The sequence below is a fragment of the Pararge aegeria genome, chromosome 13, assembly GCF_905163445.1.
Source record: "Pararge aegeria chromosome 13, ilParAegt1.1, whole genome shotgun sequence".
In the NCBI taxonomy this organism is placed as follows: Eukaryota; Metazoa; Arthropoda; class Insecta; order Lepidoptera; family Nymphalidae; genus Pararge; species Pararge aegeria.
Genome location: NC_053192.1, coordinates 14519668 through 14531222, shown reverse-complemented (window position 1 = coordinate 14531222; position 11555 = coordinate 14519668). Strand labels below are relative to the sequence as shown.

The 11555-nt window shown below is 36.4% G+C and overlaps 1 protein-coding gene across 1 annotated transcript; it reads left to right on the top strand.

The window, feature by feature from the left end:
• The first annotated feature begins 711 nt into the window (after positions 1-711).
• Positions 712-10150, top strand: LOC120629044. Its single transcript, XM_039897783.1, has 3 exons — positions 712-799; positions 8337-8435; positions 9836-10150. The coding sequence occupies exons 1-3, from the start codon at positions 713-715 to the stop codon at positions 10148-10150; spliced, it is 501 nt and encodes a 166-aa protein (XP_039753717.1). The 5' UTR covers position 712.
• The last annotated feature ends 1405 nt before the right edge of the window (positions 10151-11555 follow it).

The window sequence follows — 11555 nt, the reverse complement described above, 5'->3', positions numbered from 1 at the left end:
GCGGGCATGACTTGTACAGTAATTAGTTTAGTTATAGGTTTTTTGGGGTCCAGTTTTGATATTAATGTTTGTTTTTTTTTGGCTGACAGATGGCAGCGGAGTTGTGGTACGCGCTGAGGAGGCACTGATAGTGGCGTTCGTGCTACTACTGTGGGTTGCCGCGATAGCTTTGTTTTTCAACCGTTGGGGCAAGATCAGGTGCGTCTATAAGCTGTACGTAGATTTCTGCTTTCTCATTTTTTATCAATTGCTTTAATTTCGAGACATATCTCACTTACTTTTTCTACCTGTCATGTATCTTTGTCTACCCTGGCTTTAAACCCTGTGTTTTAAATGTCCCGGGTTCAATACGAAGCTGTGGTAATTTAGAAATTCATGATATCTGGATTTAGTCGGGTCTTGTGAGATGGCTAGTAACCCTACCGATGAAAACGTGTAATAAGTATTAACAACTAGAACTAACCAAACTTCCAAGAGATAACTTTCTAAATATATATTTATGAGTACAAAATCGCCATCCTTATAAAGCCAAGGAGGTTATGCATCAATCACTTATTAGTATCGAAGCTCTATTATAATGGTATATACTAATACCTCTCTCCAATGTTGAAAGAGGTCTCAGTGGGCCGGTCAGTTTATGACAACAATAACTATGAAATTTTGCAGCTTTTTATAATATTTTCATGTGTACGTAATAACTTGTTTCCATAGGATGCTCGAACCATATCAGCCAAAGTTTCAACAGCAGCACCGACAAAGTTGTGCTCTTGCGGAGAATTCAGTATCAGTGCCTCCACACGTAAGTTAACTTCTTACCTATCTCATCTTAAATATATACTATTTAAGGATAAAAAGTGGGCAAGAAAAAGCGGTGATAGGCTAGGGGGTAAATTCAATCACGGGAACGCACCTCTAACTTTTCTAGGAAATTGTTGCTTGATTCAACGGTGAAGGAGAACTTCGTGAGGAAACCTGCACACCTGAGTTCATAAGGTTCGCAAAGGTGTGTTAAGTTTACCAATCTGCACTTTGCCAGCGTGGTGGACTACCGCTTAAGACCTACTCATTCTGAGAGCAGTGGCGTGCACTTCATAGATGCGCTAAAGCACTGTCTATCCTCATTGATATAACTCTTATAGTAAAAGAATTCTACCATTTTGTGCCTACCCTAGTCAAAAACTATAAGCACTTCTGACAGGAGACCGTAGCGTACGTGCTCCGTAGTGGGTTCGGTAATGAGTTTATAAAGATGACATGGGAGATCAAGTGCATGGGGTACGTAGCATGTAGATTTGGGGATTGAGCGGATTATGGCAAATGAAACCGTGTTCATTATACAACGTGTAAATGAAAACGAAATGATACTTTACAGTCTTTAGAGGATTATTATGTACTGTCTCTGAAACTTACCTGTGACACCAAAATCCTAATAGTTTTTGAGTAAACCACTGCAATAGTTTTTAATGAAAGAAATCCGATACAGCCCTAACATAACATGCCACAGTAAAATCAAGTGACTCCTGTCGCTTTGCTGTAGGTAATATGCACGTGTCGGTATTTTATCTTCAATATGGTTGCCATAAATAAACATTTTAAGTTACACACGTTCTTATGGAATAATAAATATATTACTTTTGATTTAACATTTCTACTACACAATTTCTTATGATATATACTTATGCATCGTTCAATAATGAATAAGAAATAAATAAAAAGCCTTTTTATTCTCACATCTCTTACATTACTGACATAATTATATCCTTAAATCTACATTATTGTATACCATACCATCTACTTGTCAAATATCACTATAAAAATACATAGCACATAATTTAATTATCGTTTTGAAAGAGCTTTTAATGAACTTTTTTTATTTACCAAAAAAATCATCGTGCAATATTGGCTACAAGTCAGGGCAGAACTCGCCCACTACAGAATTGGGAAGTAATTTAATAGACGGGCCCCCTTCACCCACGACCTCTGACCTTTTTACTTTTTAAATAAATTCTGTGATGACGTGTTCCATCTTTTACTCTCTCTCTCTTCCTCGAACCGCCAAAATATAACAAATAGTCTGGGAATGTATTCATGCCGCATTATAAGAGTACTAAAGCCTATTCGTGCCATAGATTAATTATCATTGAAATCTGGCAATAATCGCACGAACTTTATGGAATAATTCTATCAATACATTTGAGTGTTTTTACCTACATTTGGAGGTAATGCCATATTGCTATCTGAAAGCGGTGATATCTTTGTGGTTAAGACGGTTGAGCTTTCGGGGAGGATGAGCTCAAACCCTGGCACGCTTCTCTATAACTTTTCTACATTTAGGTGTGTTTTTGAACGATTAAATATCACTTGCTTTAACGGTTTTAAAACATCGTGTGGAAACTTGCATGCCTGAGAGTTCCCAATTGCGTTTTCAAACGCGTTTGAAGTCTACCAATCCGCACCTGGCCAATGTGAAACCTAATCCTACACGACCTAAACCTTTCTTCATTCAGCACGGCCAGCATGGGCAAGAGACAATTAACTCCCCAGGATATAAATGCATCTTCTCCCACAGCTTTATCAACTCTCAGGGCACTGGCGCACAAGTGGAAATAATATCTAAATAATATATGTGTATTAATAAACGGGGGAAAACTTCTCCTATTCCATGCGTACGTTAGCATCACGGCTAGCATGGGCAGGAGACAATTATATCCCCGGCGAAAGGATAAAAAATTATCTTTTCACACAGCTCTTTCAATTCTCGGAGTTGGAACAACAACAACAACAGTTGGAAATAATATAGGTAATGTTCGCCATGTGGAATGTTCAGTCGACCGTTATTGTTCCGATCGTCGTTTCAGTCAATGGTCTTCTCGCGAAAAGCTTCGACCAACATCTTAAGAAGCTTTCGCTTGGTTGATGGATCAAGGGTCGGATACAGAAGGCAGTAGTCCTTGAAACGGCGCGTATTGTGAGCATTCAAAAAACCCGCCAGCGAAGGGTGGTACTTAACGGTACTTAACTATAAACATGAACGGGTAAATATTGGAATAAGTCATAATATGTATGAGTACTTAGAAAATAAAATTTTGTTATATATGGTATATCTTTGAAAGATATCATCGAGGAAAAAAAAAAAAGACCAAAAAAAAAAATACTGATCAGAATAATAACTTAAAAAAAAAAAAAAAAAAAGAAAAAACTAAAATAAACTGTAAAAGAAGAAAAAAAATATATAATGGTTAAATATTATTAGCTTGTAGGTAAGCACTATAAAATAAGTAAGACTAATATGTACGTAATTTGATGATACGTATAAATAATCAGCGTGCTAGATAAGAATGTACACCGAATGACAAATCTGCACCTCAATGTCTAATAAAATACACAAAACAGAGCCAATACAATAACTGAGTGAAATTGTAAGTACCGACCTAGAACAGTCTCCGACCGTCATGTCGGAGGAAAATAGGAAGGAACACATAAAAAAAAGCGAAGGGTGGATGTTTTTTTTTTTTTTTATAAATTTTTAATAGTATTTTTTATTTTATTTTTAAGCATTGTTTAGATTTTAAAAAGAATAAAAGGTAGATAAATAAAACAGGGGTAAACTTCTCCTATTCCGTGTTCCCGTGCTTCAGCAGGTGGATACTTTAATAATATTCCTTGCCAGGGTATATAATCGGGGGATACAATTTTTGTCTCGTGCCTGTGCTAGCTTTGAGAGGAGATCCTTGCCCTGTAGTGGGCCGTTAATGGGTTGATAAGAGGTAGACTATCAGAAAAGATACACATAAGGGTGACTGACTAGAAAAGACAAGAATCAAAACCAGTTATAGCCCAATAATTTAGGCTTATTTATTTTAGCTATTTGTTGATCTAATGATCCATATATTGTTTGTTTTGGAATCAAAGATTATTGGGTACGATTATTTACGATATTATCAAAAAATGGCTTTGAAAGACCTTTAATAGACAATTAATATCAAACAAATTACAAACCCGGCATTGGTCAGACGGAATGTAATGAGTTCCTAACGATAATGACATGTTTCACTAATTGAGGATAGAATTTCTCTTTTGTGTACCTACTGACTGTATTATAAAGATAAAAAAGTCCTTTATACTTTGAAATTTTTCACCAAAAGTGTCGTTGTTTTAAAGAAACGTCGTAATTCCGCTTAAAAACTGTAGCGGTCTCCACATTACCGAACTAGATGGCGCAACAAAAATCCTGCATCGCGCTAGCGAAGTGTTTACAAAAATTGACTATATATACAACTTTCAAATATAAATGTTAGGACCTCGGTCCCCGAGCACGATCACCCGCTCGGAGGAAGATCTTCACCATAGCCCATCCTCAGGTATTCTGAGAGCTTTCCAAAAGTGTTGTTGTATTAAAAGTAGAACTAAATCTATCTTTTTAACTAACTGGCGTATATATTTACATAATTTTTTTAAGCCTAGCCAAAGGATCATCAAGGAATCTTTACGGGTAAACCCACTGTAATTCCACCATAACTTTTAGAATCCGTAAGTTATGGACTGCTTATATTTTTTGTAAATATTACTAAATAATAACGATTTATGATTAAATAACTAGCCAAACAAAAGAATAAAGTGTTTTTATTGCAAAAATATTCATGGACTCCACACACATTTGAGAACATGTTGTAGAGCACTCCCTAACTTCACCGTTGAAGCACGTGATATTTTAATTACTTAAACCCTAACCTCATTATCACCAAAATATATGCATCCGCGTAAAGCAGGGTTTATGCGACATTTATAAAACTGTAACGTGCTGTGCAGAATCGATAGGTTATTTTTGTTGGGACATATTTCATGTGTAACATCTAGCGAGCTTTGCTTTCTCCTAACTATTGCGTGGGATGACGTCATACGCAGTGCCGTGCACTTCATTCATGCACTAAAGCACTGCCTACCCAAATAATTTTATTTTAGGGCAATTTTGTTATTATTTGCCACTTTCCTGCTTTATGCATACCCTGGTCGAAAATCTGTGCACGCCACTACACATACATACACATACGGATGTAACAAACTGGCAGCTTCTGCCCCATGCTAATGTCGTCCTCACATCGGTGCGCACATTGTATCGTTTAGTTTTAAGCTAACTAAAATATCCCTGTAGTTATTGGGCTAAAATATTACTTATGTTTCCCTTATTTGGACAGACTAAGAAACTTGCATAAAGCCTGACATAGAATCAGCGACAATCAATAAAGTCAGCAGTTTTGTTGCTTTGATTATGTGGTTCAGATTTGCTTACGCCTCAGTTGACCGGCAAACAAAAGAGAAGCCAACAATGGCGGTTAAAGTTATTTACTAAAACTCCTTTTGTTAACACAAATTTCATTCTAGCCGAAATATTGAATATTGAGTCTTCTTTAATGTATTTGACATACATTAAATATATAATAATACTAGCGGACCCCAGCGCTATCTATCGAGCTCATTTGTGAATCTAAACCATCCAAACGTATACCAAAAAAAATCGGTCCAGCCATCTAGGAGGAGTTCAGTGACATACACACGTATATATTTAATTATAGAACAATCATAAACTGTAGGGGCTGTGCTAACAAATGCATATGGCATACACGGTGACTTTTGTCATCTTACAACCCAATCTTTAATCTTTAATCCGTCCAATTTCTTCTAAGTTTTATTCTATTCATAAGTAATTAAAAATAATAAACAAAACTAAATTATGAAAATAAAATTAATAATTTTGTGTGTTAGAAGCATCCCACATCAAGTGTAAGCGGCGCGGTGCGATGGTAAAATCTGATCAATCAATTTATGCCGTTTTATGGAGCAGAAAGAAACATTCTAGAAATTGAATTTGATCAGGTGCTTCCATATTCATAAACACAGAAACTAGTCCTTTAATTTCTTATCACCGATAAAGTAAACTGCAATTATTTTGAACCTCAAAACCCCTAGGTCCGATAGTCCTAGGGGGAATGTTCCAAAATATATTGTAAAATGGTCGTTAATAATAAGTTCCATAATTGAACGAGACATGGTTTTACTTTGATGAGTGAAGTTTATTATAAATATTCACTGATATGAATTTTAATGCTTTGAACTACTGGGTAGGCTCAATTATTATAGTGTGCTATGGGCTACGGCCGCCATACATTTTACCTTGCCTTTGACCTTGTAGTTTAATTCGAAATTAAACTTGAGTTTTTGGATATAAATATAATAGTCATCATTATCAACGCACTACCGGCCCACTACATGAAGGATATATATGTGGATGTTTTCCTTCACAGTTGAAAGAAAACATCCACATATAATTAATACTAGCTGACCCGTGCAACTTCGTTGCACCAAATCGGTTATTACCGGAAAACACAAATAAAATGACAATATCTAAAAATGAATCCTAGCTAGATCGATTTATCGCCCCCGAAACCCCCTGTATGCCAAATTTCATGAAAATCCTTGGAGCCGAGATTCCAATTATATATATACAAGAATTGCTCGTTTAAAGATATAAGATAAGAAGCAATATTGAAATGCTTAAAACGCACAGCTCCGAGTTATAGGTGCATGCGGTTTAACTCGGTCGCCTCCGAAAGGAAAACCCCCGGGCCTTATTCCCCTTTTTGAATAAACCTAGGCATCGCCTGAATTAATTAAAATTAGAATAGCAAAAGCCACATTATTGGACAACCAAGATTCACTCAACATTAAAATTCAATAAATTGAATTAATGAAATCACAAGAATTAGCCCGCAGACTTTGACAATTGAAAGTGTACAATGTCAACTAAGCTAACTTCAGGGTGTCGGTGTTTTGTGACGGTGTGCGCGCGCATTGTAAAAATTTACTCGCATCTTATTTCCATAACGCGCCAAAAGAAGTATAACTTCAAAAACGTTTCACCAACTCTTAGGTGATAACTATTGGTGAACGGTTGATGTACGCCTGAGAATCTTCTTAGATTAGGCGTCACTTATATAGGCATTACCTTGTTCGTCGCTAGTGAAAACGGGCATCACCCACTAACTAAGTTATCACCACTTCGTTTTCATGATAGTCCCATCATCATCCGCAGCCTATTAACGTCCCACTGCTGGGCCAGACCTCCTCTGTCATAGGTGAGACTTATCACAAGTAAATAATAATAACCGGGACTGACGGATTAACGTGCTCTTGGAGTGACGGGGGTTCAAACCGCCAACTTTTTGACAATCTCCCTAGCGCAACGTTGAATTTGAGTAGGAGGTTCCGGGTTTAATAACCATTTCCCGTCAGAGGCAATTCGGGAATTTATAATTTCTGAATATGCTCTGGTCTGGTGTGGTAGGAAGCTTTGGCCGTGGCTCGGTACCATCCTAACGACAAAGACGTGCCGCTAAGCGATTTAGTGTTCTCCGTTGCGTTATAGGTTATATACGTAGTATGGGGTATAACTAATAAGTTATACCCCCATACTACCGGTATCATCTTAGACTGCATCATCACTTACCACCAGGCGAGATTGCAGTCAAGGGCTAACATGTAGTGGAGTAAACAAAAAAAATCCCAACACCGGGCTGGTACTGAAAATTCCCTTAACAGGATAACACAATTTGACGGCCGATTGGCGCAGTTTGCAGCGACCTTACTTTGGGGCTAGATGACGGTGTGTGTATTTTCGTAGTATATTTATAAATTTATACTTATTTATAAACCATTGCCGGCCGACTTCAGGGCACGGATCTCCCATAGTGAGAAGGAGTTATGAAAGAAAGAAAGAAAACTTTATCTGGATATACAAGCACCTGAATTAAAATACAACTTAATAGTCTACACAACAATTATAGGAACGGTGTGATGAAATGGTCTTCACTCAGCATGTTTGCAGTGCCTGTTAAAGACACAGCGCTGATCTTCCGTGAAGCCAGACGTGACGTTTGGACGGTAGGCACTGACAGAGCGACGCTTAAAAACTATGGATATGCTATAAAATAATATAATTTAAAAGTATTATATAATTAAAAAAAAAAAAAAAAAATGTGTAATAATAAATAAAAGTAATAATAAAAGATTTGTATACATATATAACATTTTGTTACGATTAAACCGATAAAAAAAAAAAAGAATAAACACACGCAGGCACCCTTGTTCAAATGTGTTGTTGTTGGAAAAGCTATTGTCTTAATTTCTTTTTTAATGTAAAAAATAAATTTTTCTTTCTTCTTTCTTTCTTTCTTTCTAAAGCAGCCTTAAAATGTCGCGGCATTTTAAGGGTCCATGTCTGACTTGACCTTGTATATAGTTATGATAGTCACACTGTTAAAAACATTTTTCATGTACAGCATCGAGCGTCTCTCTCGCGAGGCTGCGTGTCATACGACTGTGGTGTGTCGTTTTCATCCTATCAGCCATATGGATATCTCGCGCATCGACCGCGACAGGTATTTTTTGAACTAATGTATGCAAATTTTTATTTCCTTTAACTAACTTACATAACTTTTATTTATTTCATTATCATCATCCACAACTAATTTACTTTAAACTGCTAGCCACAAGATATCATAGGAGAGACGGTTTTAGAGCATAGACCCACCACGCTGCTCAAGTTCAGGTTGGTGGGCTATTCACTTGGCGAATTTAGTCATTCACAAATTTCAAAATCTGAAGTGCAGTTTATACAGTCTGAATAGCACTTGTTATATATATATTGTTTAAATCATTATTGTTTGATATGATTATTATTATGGACCTCTCTAGAAGTCCGTAATTTTTCTCTAGAACATTCTATGTAAAGCTTTTATCGTCCTGTTATCACTTGATATAGTAAGTACTGCCTCTGCCTATCTCTCCAGCGGTTTTAATCTATTGATAACGACTAAGACACCGTGAGGTATCTTTGCATCGTCTGAGTCTCGTACACAACTTCAAGTCATGTACATTGACTGTGAATCAAATATAAATATCTAATAAACACATGCTAAACAATTAAAGAAAGATCTGGCACATATGCAGGTGTAGTCTATCTAATATGTAGTTTATTTTTTTGTAGAAATGTATTTAATTGTTTCAACTATTTCAAGATAATTGTATAAAATCAACCTGTTAATGTTATATTTGTAAAAAAAACTTAAGTCTATCTGTTATATTTTCTCTATGTTTATCAATTGTTTTTACACATCCAGAAACCCTAACAATGAATTCACGTTTGTTCGTGAGCTATCTATATATGTTTTCACATTAAATAAACACACGAGAGACATCTATGCAGTAGTAACTATGGCATCCATGCAAAAATCGTCTCTTTACATCAAATTATATGAACTTCGCCGGGCTACATTTTGCTTTATTTTATTTAAACAGTAAACTTACATCATTATATTTTTAATTTAAGTCTCATAATATATTAAATCATTTATTTCTCTCCGTATTCATTCTCTTCTATTCTCTTCTCGAGCGGGTTCAGATCATTATCTACACCCATGTACACCCAACAATTGAATATCGTCATAGTAAATAAAAGCTGTATTTGACAGTTTGACAGTTCAAAAATAGGAGCATTCCGATCGTCACCAAAATTTACGGGATTACTCGCCAGGTCAATCCGGAGATTCCCTGAAAGTTTCATTGAAATCGGTCCAGCCGTTTCGGAGCCTATACGGAACATACCCACACACTTTCTCTTTTATATATATAGATAGATGGCACCTAAACACTTAACCATGTTAGCCATCATAACCTATGATTGAATTAAAAAACCTACCTACGTGAACTATGTCGTACAGTGAGCGTCCATTATTTGATATGACGGTGATGATGTTAATCAAATGCCTTTGCTATTTAGAACTCAGTCTTCGTCGGTAGTATGGGAGGCATGGCACTCATACCGGAAAGTCCTCCTCGCCGTTCGCGCTCTGCAGCCGACCTTCCAGCCCTAACCCCGTCGGACCACGTCACCCACACCACCAGATCCTCAAGAGCCGCGAGCCTCCATAGTGCTGTGGACCTTAGAGTTTGCGCTCCCTCTCCAAGGACTTCTAGAGCTGCGAGCCTTCATTCAGCAGTAGACACGCAGCACGTACAAGTTCACGTGAGGGGGTCAATGGCCAATTTGAATAGGCCAAGGAGTCCAAGACGTTTGACTATAACTAATGTGTAAGTACTACGTAAAACTACAGTTTTTTCACAGTTCCATTCACTACTGTACTTAGTACAAGACTTGCTGAGCAGTTGAGGAGTCCTTATTTCCGTCTTTTTAAAGCTCAAATTTGCCTACGATTCTAATTTTGACAGAAAATTTGTAAAACTAAAAATATAATTGCACGATTTGCGACTCTAAAACTTACAAATTTAGATCCATTTTACTTTTACGATATCGAGTTTGATGCGGGAAAACGAATGCTCGAGCGACCAAGTAAATCTTATACTAAGGCTACTGGTGATTTGTGGACTACGAGTTTGGCTGGACCAACTATAATTTTTTTTGGTGTTGTATTTACATTTAAGTTAGGTTTAATTGGATGTCTTACTTTATTAAAAGTCGTCTATTTAATTCGTGCCTCAAATAAGAATGCTGTGGTCATGTAAATAAGATTCATTTTACTGTGCAGACCCTTAGATTGGGTATTAATGTGATAATTGGGGATCCATAACTCAAAAACTAAAAAGACTAATATTTTTTTAACTTCATTTATTTTTAACAACAACGGTAACTATTTTTTTTTTTTTATTTATGAAGGTAATAAATAATTCAGTCAATTTTAGTATCCTTAATTTTACTGTAAAAATAAATGTTGTTAATATATGATACATATACCAGCATGTTCAAATGTATGAGCACGTACATTAAATTGTTTTTTTAACGAAGTTTAATTTTTTGCATCCATTTCACTTACGTAAATCCCATACCCCTCTCAGTAAGTATACGTTAAAAATTTGACCGAGTTTTCTCACTATTGTTGCTTCGGCTTTTCATTCCGGAACTGACCGGAGTATTTTTATTGAATCGGTAGATTATTTCGCTGTCTTCAGCCTTCAACATAACCGGAACTAATACACGTTACTTCGACCGTCTTTACATGGGAGGATTGGAAAAGATTTCGCTGTGAGAAAGGCATACTTTGGAAGATTTTTAAGCTTTTATAGTTATTTTTCAACTCTGAAAATTCCAAGCAAACGGACCTTATAAAGTCGTATGTTTCTATAACATGACCTTAATTAACCAAATGTTCCGTTGAAAGCTTTGAGTGTAGTATTCATCATCATCATCATCGGATGCCATCTTCTTTAAATTGAAGTTTTGCGGTCAACAATCGAAAAGCCTTCCAACTAACTGACGATTGGTTTGGAACTAGGTAACTGAGTTCGGTCCACCCCTTTCTATCGTCTAAAGATTTGCGTCTCTGACGTCCTGGACATCTCTTCCAAACAATTTTACCTTCTAATACAAGTCTTGGGAAAGAAAACTGGTCTCCTCTTTGTAGGTGGCCAAAGAAAGCTACTTTTCTTCGTATAATCGTGGGCATAAGTTCTCGGTCTTACAATACATGTATTGCCGAACGTAA

Excerpts from the sequence above, each read along its gene's own strand:
- LOC120629044 (XM_039897783.1), top strand. The coding sequence starts at position 713 with ATGCTCGAACCATATCAGCCAAAGTTTCAACAGCAGCACCGACAAAGT. Across the intron at positions 800-8,336 it reads CAGTATCAGTGCCTCCACAC|CATCGAGCGTCTCTCTCGCG; the intron begins GTAAGTTAACTT and ends TTTCATGTACAG. Across the intron at positions 8,436-9,835 it reads TCGCGCATCGACCGCGACAG|AACTCAGTCTTCGTCGGTAG; the intron begins GTATTTTTTGAA and ends TTTGCTATTTAG.